At 39.5% G+C, this 19252-nt stretch overlaps 1 protein-coding gene and 1 long non-coding RNA gene across 2 annotated transcripts; one reads left to right on the plus strand and one right to left on the minus strand.

The window, feature by feature from the left end:
* Positions 1-2149: 2149 nt before the first annotated feature.
* LOC117524255 (hexokinase HKDC1-like) lies at positions 2150-9689 on the minus strand. The gene is made up of 3 exons (XM_034186026.1): positions 9604-9689; positions 4869-5024; positions 2150-2321 (listed from the first exon to the last, which is right to left on the minus strand). The coding sequence occupies exons 1-3, from the start codon at positions 9687-9689 to the stop codon at positions 2150-2152; spliced, it is 414 nt and encodes a 137-aa protein (XP_034041917.1).
* A 2965-nt stretch (positions 9690-12654) lies between these two features.
* On the plus strand, positions 12655-13024 carry LOC117524652. Its single transcript, XR_004564819.1, has 2 exons — positions 12655-12684; positions 12729-13024. It is a non-coding gene; the product is annotated as an uncharacterized LOC117524652 (long non-coding RNA).
* The last annotated feature ends 6228 nt before the right edge of the window (positions 13025-19252 follow it).

The following is a 19252-nucleotide window of genomic DNA, read 5'->3' on the forward strand; positions in this document are numbered from 1 at the left end:
TGGAGCAGTGTGTGTCTGCATCTCTGAGTTCCAGGACTCGGCGCTGGGACGGAGCTCATAGCGCCTGAGTCCTGGAGAAACTGCAAACAGAAGCTGTGGAGATCTGTGTGCATGTCGGTGGACCACCTGCTCTGGTTCCTCATCTAGAACAAAAGAGGGATCATCTCCTTCATCATCAGAATCCTCATTGTCTGTCCACATGCTGCGCGCTCCGTCTGGCTCCAATTAAAAAAAAAAAAGTGTGCTGTGGTCACTGCTGTATCACTGTATCACGTTACTAAGCCATATATATTTATTTATTACCGAAAACTGTCAAAAGAGGGAATAAATATAAATATAAGTGTAAAGATGATTGAATATATCAGAGCAGTAAATTGATCAGTGCGTGTGAACACGCACATTGACTCACGTGCGGTTATTCCACCAGCTGATCACTGATCCACAACATGAATTCTGTCTTCCAGAACAGCTCTTTATATAATAATTTTGATTCATCTACCTGTTGCCACATGTACAGGACTGGATTATCATTCCTACACTCATATTGTTATATTTAATACAAAATAATCAGCGCACGAAGGAGCTGCTGCTGCTGCTAATGCTGCATTCAAGTACTGTTGGAAATTACACAACTTTTTTGTTGTTTCAAATTCAGCAGTTGCTTGTGGCAAAATAATTAATCATATCCACACAAAAGAGCACCTTATATAGGCCAGAATTAATCTTTCGTCAGGGCTTCGTTGCCCTTCGTTAAGTGAAGTGTGACTGGACCATTAGCCTAAGAGAGAGCCAGGAGGTGTCTGAGAGTGAGTCTGAGCAAGGAGGAGACTGAAACTCCTATCTTAGTGAGGAGGCGGGGTTGACCCCATTGCTAGGTGTGATTGGTTGTCACAGAAAGGGAAGGGGAAATAAAAAAGAAAGGCACTCTGCACTCCTACATATGAAAGAACAGTAAAATCAACCAATCATATAACTAACTACGTTAAAAAATGCATAATCATGAAAATAATTTAATGTCATGATGATGATAATCGGCAACATTAAATTGGAGCGATTGCCGGGCCAGTTGCTAAACCTGTACATTCTTCTGCTGCAATGCATTATGGGAGTTCCGGGTTTTGGGGTTTTAAATATTGCTATTGTTGTTGATGCTAGTTTAAAAATGTAGTTAGTGTTGTTGATTTATTGTATTTTTGTAGTTCAATTGGTTTAGTGAGTTAAGTGTCACCATGTTGTCACCAGTGAAAAGTGTATTGTGTTTGATGCTGCCCCCGTGTTGTTTTTTCTGAAAAATAAGAGCACCTCCTAGTGGCAGAGTGCCAAAAAGACAAAAGCTCTCACTTGTCTTTCATTATTTCACGCAGCTCACCACAAAATGAATTGTGAAACAGCTTGAAAATGTTTGAACATATCTCATTCACATGTCGATTATCTACATATTAAAAGTGTGTGTGGGTGCATGAGCTTATAAATAAGTTCAATGTAAGTACATAATATAATTGTAAATACATTAAAGTTACATGCATGACACAAGAAAGTGAAAACACTTATTTCCATTGTTGTCCATTTAAAAATCAAATGGCAGAATAGAAGTAATAAAATAAAATATCAATAATACTGATAATAATAATAAAAATAATGATAACATTAATATGTGTATATGATAACAAGAACCTAAACAATTTATAAATACATTAAGACAGTAAATTAACATAAAATAATTAGATAGATCAAGCCGGTAGTGTGTTACTGACTCACTGTCATCCTACATACAGAGAATGTCTCTGCTTCCTCTTTGTCTTTTCCACCAGCTTGTCTGCTTAAGACACTCTTAGGCTTCGTAAAAGTCCTCCTCACTATTCTTACCAGTCTTGCACCTTAAGAGCTCTCTTAAGGCTTAAGGTGCTTTGCAGACAACTTTCATCTTACCAAGGGAAAATTCTAAGAAATGTTTAAGAATTCAAGAAATTCTAACATTTTTCTTAGAATAATGTCACTAGGAGCTATTTTAGCCTGTTTGTAGACTGCCTCGTGCATACGGGTCCTGGGCTCTAAGAAATTACTTGTTTCTGTGCCTGTTGCTTTAAATGGAAAGGAGCTGCTCCATACAGCCCAGCACCACTGCCCATGACACCGCCACTGACAGCTGTCAGATAAGCCAAAACAGTGGCACAGCAGCAAAAGGACACCATGTCTGACTCTTAGCATTGCTCATTAGTTTTCCATGTTGCACCTCTTTGACAATGATGCTGTCATCACAGGTGCTGTCAAGTCCCAGCTTCTGGAGAATGGATCTGACCTGCAGTAGAGCCAGGCGATCACTAGCGGGGAGACAACACAGTTCCACACAGCACATTATTTACAGATACATTTACACAGATTTTCACTCACTGGCCACTTCATTAGGTACACCTGTTGAACTGCTTACTAAGGCAGATATCTAATCAGGCAGTCTCTGTGCATTTTGACATGAAGACATGATCAACATGTTCAGCTGAAGTTCAAACCAAGCATTAGTACGGAGAAGAAATGTAATTTAAGTAACTTTGAATGAGATATGGTTGTTATGGGGCCAAATGGGCTGGTTTGAGTATTTTAGGAATTGCTGAATTGCTGGGATTTTCCCACACAAGCATCTCTGGGCTCTACAGAGAATGGTCCCAAAATGCCAATAAAACCACATTTTATCTTGTAGGCATCCCCCATTTCTTTTTTATTTCAACCACATACTGATACACTGCCCCTTTTACTCAGTGTGTCCTGACAGTTTGAATTTTAAGACAGGATTTGTTGGCTTGCCATCTTCTAACATTATACTCTGTCATGCTGTGTTTCTTGACTGCATGAGAGTTGCTTGATGGAACCTGCAACATTTATCACTATGAACTTAATGTTTGCATCATAACTTTTCCTCAGTTGTTGTTTAATTTACCTGGTTTTTAAGCCACTTTTCAGGACTGCAGCACTGTAAGCTAAATAGGGGGGTTTAAGTCGCATCAGTCCTGAGAGGCTCACTTGTTTCTTTGGTATTTGGTGCCATCGACTGATGCCATCATATATGACTGGTGACTGTCTAGACCCTGAATATCAGAAGATCCCATTTGTTCAGATTTGTTTCCAAGAAAAAAGGTAAGCTGTACAATTTCTTTTTACGACGTTGTGTTGTAAATGTGCAAACTTTTCTGATCCATTTGTAATCAGCGTGCGCACTGCAAAAACTATTAAAATATGATGGCAGAGGAAGTAGTGAAAGCAGAAAAGTGTCAAATCACAGCCTTGTGTGTCTTCTTTAACAGGTGCACGTCAGGCTGCGGCTCCGAATCTGAGCACGGTGTGAAAAAAATAAACAGACTTTTAATCATGGAAATGACTCCGGTCCCACATGCGAGGGTTTTAATGGAAATACATTGCAATTGGATGGGACATTTTATCTGATGTGAACGAAAAATCTGTTGTACAAAATCCTTTATATACAGTGTTTATTACATGGAAAACAATACAAAAACTTTGGCACTTTTTTGTCCAGTGACTGCGAATATCTGGACAGTTTAGGTGAGCTTTACTGTACATGGGACTGAACAATAAATTTACCTCGCAAAACTTTGATGATGATGTCAGCTTTCATCCCACACGGCTGGTTTTTTCCCAAATGTTTCTTCTGTTCGGATCTGAAGGGAATCTGTACATCTTGAAGCCCTTGCTGTGTCTATTCGTGCATCCAAACACACAACAACCCATCATTTTCAGCAAATAAATAAATAAAATAGCTGGATTTCCATGCAGACAGATTAACAGTGAATGCTATTTTGAAACCAAGATGGCACCATGAATCACGTAACTTTTTTTTTTTTTTGGCTCGCTCCTAAATGATGCATGAGCAGTGGAGGTAGGGCGGACTAATTTTTTAGGGGCGGATCATTCGGTCTGCAACACTGGATTAAACCACATTAGCAGTCAGACACTTGCATACTGTGCTCTGCAGCTGAATTAAGTCTGAATTAATTTTTAACCAGTCATTTCAGCTGCAAACTGCCAAAGTATGGAAACACACTACTGTTTTTGTCCTGATTTATAAAATAAGCATTCTTAATGTTTTAAATGATTTTAGCCCAGTAGCTGCGCTTGGTTTCAATGCAGAAGGTTCCGGGTTCAAATCCCATCCCTGCCACATTTCTCCATGTAATGTGGAGTTGCGTCAGGAAGGGCATCTGGCGTAAAACCTGTGCCAATTCAACATGCGGATCCACCTTGGATTTGCTGTGACGACCCCGAGTGCAAACAAGGGAGCAGCCGAAGGGACTTACTCGTCCTCACTTCTTTGATAATGAAGACATTTAAGGAACTGATGAGACAGAAATTACTAAATCATGTGACTGAGCAGTTGGATAGACTTGAGTTTGTGTATCCTAAGTAAATTAGACGTGTTGAGGATGTAACACTCACCCTGTTTTTTATAATTCAACATGTGGAGGTTCAGAAGACTCATTCCAATCTCAGTGCACAAGAGTCGGGGTGTCTTAGCTTTGAGCTGCTCAAACTTAATTGAGTTCTCAATATTATGCAGAGGCAAGACAAAGTCACTGCCAAGTCATTCTCAAGTCATCAATCTGCAAGTCTCAAGTCAAGTCTCAAGTCAGCTTGCAAACAATAGGTGGTCATTATGACTTGCGACTTGCAGATTCATGCCTTGAGAGTGACTTGCTGGTGACTTCGCCCCACCTCTGATATTATGAGTAAAGTTGATGAAGTTGAATCTTTGCTGGGAAGAATTAAGGCACACAAACCAAAACTAGGATCCAACCTGAAGTGTACCTAATGTAGTGGCCAGAGTCTCCAGGATTTGTTTCAACACATGATCTTTTTCCTACCTCTCTATTTGTGACAGGTATTGGGTTTGGAATATTCCAGGTGTTTTTAAAGGTTCTGTGACACGTCCTCTAAAAAGCAAACCTCTTCTGGTTAAATCCAGTAGAACTTGGCGGACAATTTCTCCTAAATACACCCCACTGATCAGCTTCTCAAACCTTTATACACACAGAGAGAAACACTGTTAGCTTCTCAGGGTACCTGAGAACAACCAGAATCACAGAAGCGTAAAACAAGCAGGTGCAAAAACCACATATTGCATTTAGGACAGATTTTTTTGTTTGTTTCTTTTGTGTCGATATGCGAAACATGTAAACGTGTACAACAACAAAAGGTTCAAACCATGGGCCGTACATAGAGATGAACAGTGAAAACAAAACGTCCCCTAGTTTCTGTGTACAGAGGGTAAACACTGACATCATCAAACCACGCCCTGAGATGGTATGCCTTCATGCTGGATGGGAAATGGCTGAAAGAATTCAATTGTTTACAGCAGCAGAATATTTCAAAATTCCGCAACCTAAGAACAAAATCCTTTTTTGTAAAGCTAGGACATCTTTCTACTCATCACTAATTGAAGAAAATAAGAACAACCCCAGGTTTCTTTTCAGCACTGTAGCCAGGCTGACAAAGAGTCAGAGCTCTATTGAGCTGAGTATTCCATTAACTTTAACTAGTAATGACTTCATGACTTTCTTTGCTAACAAAATTTTAACTATTAGAGAAAAATTACTCATAACCATCCCAAAGACGTATCGTTATCTTTGGCTGCTTTCAGTGATGCCGGTATTTGGTTAGACTCTTTCTCTCCGATTGTTCTGTCTGAGTTATTTTCATTAGTTACTTCATCCAAACCATCAACATGTTTATTAGACCCCATTCCTACCAGGCTGCTCAAGGAAGCCCTACCATTATTTAATGCTTCAATCTTAAATATGATCAATCTATCTTTGTTAGTTGGCTATGTACCACAGGCTTTTAAGGTGGCAGTAATTAAACCATTACTTAAAAAGCCATCACTTGACCCAGCTATCTTAGCTAATTATAGGCCAATCTCCAACCTTCCTTTTCTCTCAAAAATTCTTGAAAGGGTAGTTGTAAAACAGCTAACTGATCATCTGCAGAGGAATGGTCTATTTGAAGAGTTTCAGTCAGGTTTTAGAATTCATCATAGTACAGAAACAGCATTAGTGAAGGTTACAAATGATCTTCTTATGGCCTCGGACAGTGGACTCATCTCTGTGCTTGTTCTGTTAGACCTCAGTGCTGCTTTTGATACTGTTGACCATAAAATTTTATTACAGAGATTAGAGCATGCCATAGGTATTAAAGGCACTGCGCTGCGGTGGTTTGAATCATATTTGTCTAATAGATTACAATTTGTTGATGTAAATGGGGAATCTTCTTCACAGACTAAAGTTAATTATGGAGTTCCACAAGGTTCTGTGCTAGGACCAATTTTATTCACTTTATACATGCTTCCCTTAGGCAGTATTATTAGACGGTATTGCTTAAATTTTCATTGTTACGCAGATGATACCCAGCTTTATCTATCCATGAAGCCAGAGGACACACACCAATTAGCTAAACTGCAGGATTGTCTACAGACATAAAGACATGGATGACCTCTAATTTCCTGCTTTTAAACTCAGATAAAACTGAAGTTATTGTACTTGGCCCCACAAATCTTAGAAACATGGTGTCTAACCAGATCCTTACTCTGGATGGCATTACCCTGACCTCTAGTAATACTGTGAGAAATCTTGGAGTCATTTTTGATCAGGATATGTCATTCAAAGCGCATATTAAACAAATATGTAAGACTGCTTTTTTGCATTTACGCAATATCTCTAAAATTAGAAAGGTCTTGTCTCAGAGTGATGCTGAAAAACTAATTCATGCATTTATTCCTCTAGGCTGGACTATTGTAATTCATTATTATCAAGTTGTCCTAAAAGTTCCCTAAAAGCCTTCAGTTAATTCAAAATGCTGCAGCTAGAGTACTGACGGGGACTAGAAGGAGAGAGCATATCTCACCCATATTGGCCTCTCTTCATTGGCTTCCTGTTAATTCTAGAATAGAATTTAAAATTCTTCTTCTTACTTATAAGGTTTTGAATAATCAGGTCCCATCTTATCTTAGGGACCTCGTAGTACCATATCACCCCAATAGAGCGCTTCGCTCTCAGACTGCAGGCTTACTTGTAGTTCCTAGGGTTTGTAAGAGTAGAATGGGAGGCAGAGCCTTCAGTTTTCAGGCTCCTCTCCTGTGGAACCAGCTCCCAATTCAGATCAGGGAGACAGACACCCTCTCTACTTTTAAGATTAGGCTTAAAACTTTCCTTTTTGCTAAAGCTTATAGTTAGGGCTGGATCAGGTGACCCTGAACCATCCCTTAGTTATGCTGCTATAGACGTAGACTGCTGGGGGGTTCCCATGATGCACTGTTTCTTTCTCTTTTTGCTCTGTATGCACCACTCTGCATTTAATCATTAGTGATCGATCTCTGCTCCCCTCCACGCATGTCTTTTTCCTGGTTCTCTCCCTCAGCCCCAACCAGTCCCAGCAGAAGACTGCCCCTCCCTGAGCCTGGTTCTGCTGGAGGTTTCTTCCTGTTAAAAGGGAGTTTTTCCTTCCCACTGTAGCCAAGTGCTTGCTCACAAGGGGTCGTTTTGACCGTTGGGGTTTTACATAATTATTGTATGGCCTTGCCTTACAATATAAAGCGCCTTGGGGCAACTGTTTGTTGTGATTTGGTGCTATATAAAAAAATTGATTGATTGATTGATTGATTGGTGAAGTCATTGAGGATAGGTGAACATTGTGCGGACTGGCATTCAGGACCCGTATTTTTTGCAAATGTTTTCGGAGCTGCTGGCATGCGAATATGTACCGGACATCCACAACTATTTCATCAGAGATACAAATACTTCTTTGCAGGGTCCATGAACAAGATCATCATAGGATGTGTCTCAGATTGTCACAGCAAAGGCGAGTTGCTTTGCGCGTGTTCAAAATTTCGGGCGGAGATCAAGCGGAGATCTTTCCAACTGCTTGCACATTTGTTTGCCATTCTGTCCTCTGCTTGTCTTTTATTTTTCCTGTGGCTGTCCGACAGTTCATTCTGGCTTTCTGATTGGCCAAATGTCTAGCACAAGCAGAGAAAGGACCACAGTAAACGCAGCTCCACATCTTGAAGAAATAAACAGATATGTTTTTCTCCCGCTCTCCCTCTCTTTCAGCGAGATGTGCCTTTCAAACCCCTGCTCGAATACAACGTATTTGTCTGTAAACCATGGTTTACAGTTTCAGCTGGAACCGAGTACAGTGATTGAAAATATTGTATAGTGTCTGCCCAGCTTCAGGGCAAATACTGCCATGAACACTACTGACCAGTAGATGGCAGGAGAGACCGTGAAAACTTGCCAAAACAAAATTCCAGATAATCCGTGTCTACTCAATTTAAGATTTGTGGAATTTAATAAAGGCAAACACAATAACAATGTCTATAAACCCAGAGAATATACCCTATACTGAGAATATACCCCATACTGAGATTACTCTATCCTACACATAATGCACTTGGCACAGCATGTCTACACTAAAACCTTAAAAATTAGCGCATTACTTTAAAACTAAAACATATATCTGATATTTTCACTTTCTAAAACTTCAGACATGACATTAATTTAAATAACTTGTCTGAAACTAGTTTGGTTAAAATTTGAACCATAAGTTAAAAATGTATGCCTCTGGATGACTTTTGTGATATTGCCCGCATATCAGTATGGGGTTAAAAGAAATGAGCTTTTTTTTTTGGTGACCAGTTCTCCTTTGACAAAAAATTTATCGAAGATAATTAGTCCAATAATGGTTTTTAAAGTTATCTGAAAAGATAATCCGATAATGAAAACATTATCTTCGATAATTATTGGTTATCAGAACTGTGCCCACCACTGCGTATTTGTGGAAGTTTTTCTTTCTTAGTGGGGTTGTTTAGAATGCTGTTTACACCATGGGGTCTGTGCTTTGTCTGTTTTAATCATAATGGATGAAGCCTTTGAAACTTGCTCTGTGTGATAATTGCAATTTGGATTGTAACAACAACAACAATAATCTATATGTTGAATCCTTCAAATATAATGACCAAGTTGGCATAGCTGAGTATAGAAGAGGGAGGCTGCCATGGAGGTGCCTCTGGTGCCTCGATCTCATGATACTCAAGCTGTGATGCCAAGAGACAGGGGAGGCATGAATAACATTTATCCCCTGCATGAAGTGCTTCAGACTGTTTTGATGCTAAATACTCTGAAGGATCTTCCACGTAGGCTGCCCCCCCCCCCCCCCCCCCCCTTGGGTTAATTGTTAATTTTTGTTGTTGGACATAATGAAGATGAAAGTAACTTAAGATGCAAATATTTGCTTCCAAACATGACAAAATTCCTTGTGGAATTCTGGTAATGGGTTGTCTGCATTAATAAAACAAAGAACATGGCTAATGTGCAAGTTCTTCTTCACTCACTTTGGCCAGAATTCAACAGCATTTTAACAAAAGGCATTATAACACTTTTGAATCCTGAAGGACTCCTCTAATCAATCAGTGGAAGAGTCAGCTATCTAATGACACCCAGCTGCACAGATTGTCATTTCAAAATATTTAAGTTGCTCCATATTTGAACGCTGAGATGATGTGAACATAATGTCCAACTCTATACCCTGTGCGTGTGTGCATCTAACCTTTGTTTCCCAGGGTTGACAGAGATTTGGTCCACCTCAGTGTCATAAGGTGTGATGATGTCATCTAATGCGCCATCATCACCCATACTCCCCCCCCCCCCCCCCCCCACTCTGTATTTATACACATTTTTTTTTGTCTCTTCTTCCCCTTTTCTTTCTTCTCCCCCCATTGGTTCACCCTGCTGGAGACAAAATATATATATATATCAGTGAAAGGATTTGACAGATGAGTTGTCACCTTTTAAAGTTTGCATTCATCATTGTTAGTGCAGCCACTCAAACTAAAACACTGTCAATATTTAATTACATTTTTTTAATATGGACTATGAAAGACCTTCTTAAGCATTTGTGGAAACACATGAGAATAATTGTGTTTTCCAGACCTACATAAATAGATGTGAACCATATGACTTAAAGGAAAAAGAATAAAAAAGTAAAACATGATGTTAGACTTTTAATGGCGTCCAATTCTCCACCTGTATTCACCGAGACCATGATATGTCTAATTTCAATGAGAACATTTTTTTTTTTTTTTTTTTTTTTTAGGTGTTCCTGTGAAGGTACGTTTTCCACCTTGTCATCTGGTGATTCTTCTTCTTCTTCTTCTTCCATTTTATCTTCATTTGTTTTAAACTTCTTCACATTTCTCAGTTCCTCCATGTAACAAACATTAGTGCCCGTTCCTATGGGGGTGGAAAAAAAATGTATTGTTGAATTCTGTGCTGTACAAAATATGGTAAACAATTTGCATTTGTGCTGTAACTAATGATGATTTGAGTACATTCTAACAACCTGTTAATTAAATCATTAAAAAAAAAAAAAAGACTGAATCATGAAAAATGTCCATCAAACATTCCGGGATCCCAAAGTAACATGTTCAAATTGTTTATTTTGTTTACAATCAAAATCCTGCAGGAACATCTTATCTGAGTTAAACCTGCTGTTACATCATAACTGCAAGGTTGATCTTAATTTAGCTGATATGTACAACCCCAATTCCAATGAAGTTGGGATGTTGTGTAAAATGTAAATAAAAACAGAATACAATGATTTGCAAATCCTCTTCAACCTATATTCAATTGAATACACCACAAAGACAAGATATTTAATGCTCAAACTGATAAACTTTATTGTTTTTGTGCAAATATTTGCTCATTTTTAAATGGATGCCTGCAACCTGTTTCAAAAAAACTGGGACAGTGGTATGTTTACCACTGTGTTACATCACCTTTCCTTCTAACAACACTCAATAAGCATTTGGGAACTGAGGACACTAATTGTTGAAGCTTGTAGATGGAATTCTTTCCCATTCTTGCATGATGTACGACTTCAGTTGTTCAACAGTCTGGGGTCTCCGTTGTCTTATTTTGCGCTTCATAATGCACCACATATTTTCAATGGCTGACAGGTCTGGACTGCAGGCAGGCCAGTCTAGTACCCACACTCTTTGACTACGAAGCTACGCTGTTGTAACATGTGCAGAATGTGGCTTGGCATTGTTTTGCTGAAATAAGCAGGGACGTCCATGAAAAAGACGTTGGTTAGATGGCAGCATGTGTTGCTCCAAAACCTGGATGTACCTTTCAGCATTGATGGTGCCATCACAGATGTGTAAGTTGCCCATGCCAAGGGCACGAACACACCCCAATACCATCATAGATGCTGGATTTTGAACTTTGCACTGGTACAATGTGGATGGTCTTTTACCTCTTATGTCCAGAGGACACAATGTCCATGATTTCCAAAAACAATTTGAAACGTGGACTCATGAGACCACAGCACACTTTTCCACTTTGTGTATGTCCATTTCAAATGAGCTCAGGCCCAGAGAAGGCAGCGGCGGTTCTGGATGTTGTTGATATATGGCTTTCACTTTGCATGGTAGAGATTTAACTTGCACTTGTAGATGTAGCGACGAACTGTGTTAACTGACAATGGTTTTCTGAAGTGTGCCTGAGCCCACGTGGTAAGATCCTTTATTGAATTGAAGATTTATTTTGAACATAACAAAAGAAAAAATAAAACAACAACAGACAACGTAAAATTTATGTTAGTTCAAAAAGGAGTGAGAAGTCGAAACTTATCTAATCCCACCCCTTCTCCCTGTATAATGATTTACATATCAGTCCTTGTTTCCTTAAAAATACGATTGACAATCATGATAATAATAATAATAATAATAATAATTGCAATAACTAATAGTAACAATAACAATGATATAATGATACAATACAATTTTAAAAAAAGACAAAGACATAAGGAACCCAACAAAACAAAATACAACAGAAAAGATAGACCCAACTAACAATGAACATAAATAAATCCATAAACAAATATAGAAATAAATAATCAATAACAGTTTCCCGTGAACACCTAATAACTCTCACACTTCATCCCTGTATCCCATGAAAACACATTCCTTATATTTTGTTTAAAAACTGTTGAATGTTTGGACACTGCTTTAACTCCTCAATCGTACCATTCCACAGTCTCACCCCACAGAATGAAATATAGAATTGTTTCTTGTTTGTGCGGATTTTGTTCATTTTGAAATTGTATTTCCCTTGTAAATGATATTCCCCCCTCCCCAATCCTTAAACATTTCTGTATGTTTTTTGGTAAAAGGTCATTTTTTGCCTTGTACAAGATCTGTGCTGTTTGGAATTTTACTATGTCTGTTAATTTTAATAGTTTGGATTTTAAGAAGAGTGACTGAGTATGAGCTTGATAGCTGACATTCTGAATGACCCGTATTGCCCTTTTTTGAAGAATAATTAGTGATTTCATTGAACCCATATAGTTATTACCCCAAATTTCTACACAGTAATTGAAATATGGTAAGACAATGGAACAGTATAAGATTTGTAATTTATGATCCAGTGATTTATGATCCAGAACATGTTTTGCTTTGTTTAACAGTGAAATGCTTCTTGATACTTTGGTTTGTATATATTTGATGTGTGGTTTCCAACTGATTTTCTCATCTATTATTACCCCAAGGAATTTATTTTCATCTTCACCCCATCCATCTGTATTCGTACTTGCTCATTGGTTCTGCAGTTCCCAAATAACATTAGTTTTGTTTTATTTAAGTTCAGTGACAATTTGTTTAGGTCAAACCATAGTTTCAGTTCATTTCTTCAGTGATTTCCTCTACCATTTCTTTTAAATTCTCCCCAGAACAGAAAATATTCGTGTCATCAGTAAACAACACCAGTTTGAGTATCTGACACCTTACAAATATCATTAATATACAATTTAAATAGTTTGAACCCCAACACTGACCCCTGTGGTACCCCACAAACAATGTCCAAACATTCAGAACTGACATCACCCATCTTAACAAACTGCTGTCTCTGTTGTAAATAGCTTCTAATCCAGTCTGATACAATACCTCTGATGCCATATCTTTTCAGTTTTTGAATTAATATTTCATGGTTGATTGTGTTCTTTCTTAATGTCAATAAATAGTCCAACTGGATATTTCTTTTGTTCAATGGCATTTGTGATTTCTTCAATTGCTTGTATTATTGCTAATGATGTTATACTGTTTGATCTAAAACCATATTGGCTATCAGAGAGTAATTTGTGCTTTTCAGTGAATATATATCTATTATTAAAGGAGTTTTTCCAGTATTTTGGAAAATTGTGTAAATAAAGACACAGGTCTGTAGTTGTTGAAATGATGCTTGTTCACGGTTTTGTACAGTGAAATGACTTTGGCTATTTTCATCTTCTTTGGGAATGAACCAGTTTGAAATGATAAATTACAGATGTGTGTTAAAGGTGTTGAGATCCCTTCTATGACCTCTTTTACTGTTGTCAATCAATGTCATTATAATCAGTTAATGTTTTGTTTTTACATTTTATTAACAATATCTAATATTTCTTTCTCCTCCACCGCTTTGAGAAACATTGAATTCTAATTTCGTTCTATCAATACAGCCATGTTTTTCCCAACTGTCCCAGGATCAGAGATTTTTCCTGCAAGATCAGATCCCACATTTACAAAAAAAATTATTTCTATTGTCAGCCACATCATTTTTATTACAAATTACATTACCCTCATCAATAAAATACTCAGAATATTGTAACTGTTTAGAACTACTTTTTATAATGTATAATAATATAATAATATCTAATATCAAATTCTGTAAATATAGGTACTACTGAGGTATTACCTAGATTTACAGAATTTGACAGTATCTCACTAGGCATGCTGACAAAACTCGTAATGTCAACACAAAGCACAACCTGTTTATTTGATCCTATACCAACAAAACTGTTTAAGGACCTGTGGCCCACTCTTGGGCCGGCTGTGCTGGAAATTATTCATCTTTCTTTAACTTCTGGATCTGTTCCTAAATGTTTCAAATCTGCAGTGATTAAACCATTACTTAAGAAACCTAATCTTGACCCTAGTGTATTGACAATTATCGGCCGATATCAAATCTACCATTTTTCTCTAAAATTCTGGAAAAAGTGGTGTCACGGCAGCTTGTAGACTATCTTACTGAGAATAATCTCTTTGAGCCACTGCAGTCTGCTTTTAGAAAATATTATTCCACAGAGACGGCGCTCACTAAAGTGGTGAATGATCTTCTGCTTATAATGGATTCGGACACCACTACGGTTCTGTTGCTGTTAGATCTCAGTGCTGCATTTGATACAGTGGATCATCATATTCTACTTGATAGGCTGGAAAATCATTTTGGGATTACTGGGAATGCCCTTGCATGGCTGACGTCATACTTGACCAGTCGTTCTCACTGTGTTTTGTACAGTAACACTACCTCTAACCTTAGTGACATGAAATTTGGGGTTCCACAGGGATCTGTCTTAGGCCCCCTGCTTTTCTCCCTTTATATAGCACCCCTTGGGCACATATTGCGGCGTTTTGGGATTACCTTTCACTGCTATGCAGATGATACTCAGTTATACATGCCGATAACTGCTGGTAATCTCGTTCACATAAAATCCTTAGAAGATTGCCTTGCAGCAGTGAGAAGTTGGATGTCTAGAAACTTCCTACTTTTAAACACTGATAAGACTGAAATGATGGTTCTTGGTTTTAACGCTCAGCCTCGGCTCGTGTGTCATACATCACACTGACAAAGTGAGGAACCCTGGGGTAATTTTTGATCCTTCATTGTCCTTTGGCCTCCACATTAGAAATATTACTAGGACTGCTTTCTTCCACCTGCGAAATATAGTGAAGATTCGTCCCATCCTGTCTATGGTTGATGCTGAGACCTTGATCCATGCATTTATCTCTTCTAGATTGTACTACTGCAATGTTCTGTTTTCTGGTTTACCACAGTCTAGCATTAGGGATCTCCAATTGGTTCAAAATGCTGCAGCCAGACTTTTGACACGAAGCAGAAAGTTTGATGACATTACACCCATTTTGGCATCCCTTCACTGGCTTCCTGTCCCAGTGAGATCAGATTTTAAGGTTCTGCTACTAACCTATAAAATTATTCATGGACTGGCACCTCCCTCCCTAGCTGACCTAATTAAACCTTACGTACCGGCCCAGGCTTTACGTTCTCAGGGTGCAGGACTACTTTGTGTCCCTAAGGTGAATACGAAGTCTGCACGTCACAGATCTTTCTCTTATCGTGCCCCTGTTGTGTGGAATGATCTCCCTGTGTCAATAAAACAGTCAGATTCTGTGGAGACTTTCAAGTCCAGACTTAAGATGCACTTATTTTCCCTTTCATATGGCTAGCATATTGGTACAGTTTTGTTTTATGCTTTTTACTCTTTTAATTAATTTATTAGTAATTGGAGCGGGCCGCGGCCTCAACTTTACCTAAATTCTGGGTCTTTTAGTGAAGTTTAGGGCTAGTGGCCGGCGATCACCTTAGTATTTCTCTGTTTTTCTTGTTGTTTAATGCTGGCAAATTATACAGTATTTTTTTTTGTCTTTCTGATGCCTGATTCTGTTTTTCTCTCTGTTTAAGGTGCAGCTCCATCCAGAGATGGGAGTTGTATTCCTGTTGGCGATCCTTCTGTCCTGTGCTCCAATAGCATTTCTTGTATATTCGTCCGTGAATTGTTCTGTGAATTGTTCTGTAATTTATGTTTGCAGCATGGCCCAAGCAGAGGGTCACCCCTTTGAGTCTGGTCTGCTTGAGGTTTCTTCCTCAGAGGGAGTTTTTCCTTACCACTGTTGCTCTGGGTGTTGGTAAGGTTAGACCTTACCTGTGTGAAGCACTTTGAGGCAACTCTGTTGTGATTTGGTGCTATATAAATGAAAATAAATTAAAATTTTAAAAAATTAATATATATAATATAATATATAATTAGTATTCCCCACATTCCCTTTATATTATCTTTATTATTTAATAATAATACAATAACATGCTTTTGGAGGGTGGTATGCATTTTCAGAGGTCTGACGTTCATGCCCAGTCACCCAAAATGACAGATATTCACCCGAGTTAGACGAGGCATGGGCAGAGGGACTCAGAAAATGCATACTGCATGATAACAGCATGTTATTTGCATTATTATCACTTACTGAGATACACAACACGTAACGCATACATAAAAAGTTGGCTCACTTTAACTTTTGTCGTGTGGGCTGGTGGTGCGCGCTGCTCTCCAAATTCGGCAGTGCGTCCTCATCAAGCTGGCTGCTTTGGCTGCTGTTCATTGTCGTACTATCCATGAGAAAATCATCCTGAATATCCATATTGGGACAAACACACACTTCTCGCCTTTTATCTTTTCCTCTGCGGACAGTTTTTTTTTCCCTCTGCGGACAGTTTTTTTTCCCCTCTGCGGACAGTTCTTGGGCTGCGCGCTATGACGTCATTTGTTTACGCACAGCGGGCATGTATAGCCAGGTAGCGTCGATGTAAATCTACGATACCGGCCAAGCAACGCCTCAGTAAAGTGACAATAATGTCCTATAATATCCTTTTTTGCTGGACCTTATGATATTAGTTAACTTATTTCTATATCGTTTACCGTACATTTATTTTCTCCCTCTTTAGTCCTCTGTATAGTGCATTTTTCTTCTTGCAGGCATTTTGTAAACCTTTTGTAATCCATGGACAGCTGCCATACTTCAGTTTTCTTGTGTACGAGGGCTGTCCATAAAGTATAGGTCCTTTTAATTTTTTTTCAAAAACTATATGGATTTCATTCATATGTTTTTATGTCAGACATGCTTGAACCCTCGTGCGCATGCGTGAGTTTTTCCACGCCTGTCGGTGACGTCATTCGCCTGTGAGCACTCCTTGTGGGAGGAGTCGTCCAGCCCCTCGTCGGAATTCCTTTGTCTGAGAAGTTGCTGAGAGACTGGCGCTTTGTTTGATCAAAACTTTTTCTAAACCTGTGAGACACATCGAAGTGGACATGGTTCGAAAAATTAAGCTGGTTTTCAGTGAAAATTTTAACGGCTGATGAGAGATTTTGAGGTGACACTGTCGCTTTAAGGACTTCCCACAGTGCGAGACGTCGCGCAGCGCTCTCAGCCGCCGTCGTCAGCCTGTTTCAAGCTTAAAACCTCCACATTTCAGGCTCTATTGATCCAGGACGTCGTGAGAGAACAGAGAAGTTTCAGAAGAAGTCGGTTTCAGCATTTTATCCGGATATTCCACTGTTAAAGGAGATTTTTTTAATGAAAGACGTGCGGACGGGTCCGTGCGTCGGGACGCAGCTGACGCGGTGCGGCGGCACAGGAAAAACACCTCCGTGTTGATAACCATTTGTAAAATCCAGGCGGCTTTTGATGGCTTTCAGTGGAGTGAGTATATGAGAAATTGTTTAACAGCTGGACATGTTCCAACTTGTCCTTAAGGCTTCCAATGGAGGTGTTTTTCCTGTGGTGGAGCGTCGCGGCGGCTGCGAGCCGATGCGCGGACCCGTCCGCACGTCTTTCATTAAAAAAATCTCCTTTAACAGTGGAATATCCGGATAAAATGCTGAAACCGACTTCTTCTGAAACTTCTCTGTTCTCTCACGACGTCCTGGATCAATAGAGCCTGAAATGTGGAGGTTTTCAGCTTGAAACAGGCTGATGACGCCGCCTGAGAGCGCTGCACGACGTCTCGCTCCGTGGGAAGTCCTTAAAGCGACAGTGTCACCTCAAAATCTCTCATCAGCCGTTAAAATTTTCACTGAAAACCAGCTTAATTTTTCGAACCATGTCCACTTCGATGTGTCTCACAGGTTTAGAAAAAATTTTGATCAAACAAAGCGCCAGTCTCTCAGCAACTTTTCAGACAAAGGAATTCCGACGAGGGGCTGGACGACTCCTCCCACAAGGAGTGCTCACAGGCGAATGACGTCACCGACAGGCGTGGAAAAACTCACGCATGCGCACGAGGGTTCAAGCATGTCTGACATAAAAACATATGAATGAAATCCATATAGTTTTTGAAAAAAATAAAAAGGACCTATACTTTATGGACAGACCTCGTATTCTTTAATTGAACAGCATTTGTCATATAATTGCTTAAATGCCTTCAGAAATATTTCATATGCATTGTCCACATTGTTTTCTTGGTATACTGCTTCTCAGTTTTGCGCCAGTAATTCATTCCTGAATGCGTTTATTGATTCCCCTGACCTCATTCTCTGATATTCTTTTTGATTATTTTTCTTTCTCTTGGTGTGGTTGTAATCATAGATGATAAAGACTGGTAGATGATCACTGATGTCATTAATTAGAATACCACTTATTGTTTTATATTCAAGTTTGTTAGTGTATATGTTGTCAATCAAGGTGGCACAATTGAGGGTGATTCTGGTTGGTCTGGTGATTTTTGGAAACAGACTCATACTATACATTGCACTGATAAAGTCATCTGTTGTACTATGCTTATATGGATTTAATATATCAATCTTGAAATCACCACATATGAATACTACTTTGTTGCTTTGTTTTGCAAATGTACCCCCTATCCATTCCCTGAAAGTATCAATATTTGTACCTGGTGTCCTATATATGCAGCTAACTCTAATATTCTTTTTCTTTTCTTTACATATTTCAGTAGTTATACATTCTAGTAAATTATCATCCACAGTTGTCATACTTTCAATCACTTTGTAGCTCAAGTTTTTATCCACATATATGGCAACTCCTCCACCACCTTTGTTTTTTCTGTCTATATTCCTTAATTTGTATCCTTCCAGCTCAAAGTCCATCCCTTGGTGCCCGACCAGGCTTGTTCGGGTGACGGTGGTAGAAGTCGGCCAGGAGGACCGGGTCCAGGATGAAGCTCCTCTTCACCCAGGAGCGTTCCGCTGGTCCATACCCCTCCCAGTCCACCAAATACCCTTACGACGGACGTCCAGGAGCCTGCGCACTGTCCATGCAGGCTCCCCGTCGATGATCCGGGCAGGAGGCGGCGCCTGTCCAGGAGTGCAGAGGGTGGAGGTGTGGTATGGCTTGACATGTGAGACATGAAAGACTGGGTGGATCTGCAGTGAAGCTGGTAGCTTCTGCATGGGCCTTAGCCCTCATCCGGGCCTTCAACAAGGCAGAGTGGGCGGTGCGCCACACCCGTTGGCATCTTCGCAGGTGGGCCTGGACCAAGGGCACACCGACCTCTCCCTCCACCACGGGGAACAGTGGGGGCTGATACCCCAGACACACTTCGAACGGGGAGAAGCCGGTGGCAGAGGATACCTG

Source organism: Thalassophryne amazonica, chromosome 14, assembly GCF_902500255.1.
Source record: "Thalassophryne amazonica chromosome 14, fThaAma1.1, whole genome shotgun sequence".
Classification (NCBI taxonomy): domain Eukaryota; kingdom Metazoa; phylum Chordata; class Actinopteri; order Batrachoidiformes; family Batrachoididae; genus Thalassophryne; species Thalassophryne amazonica.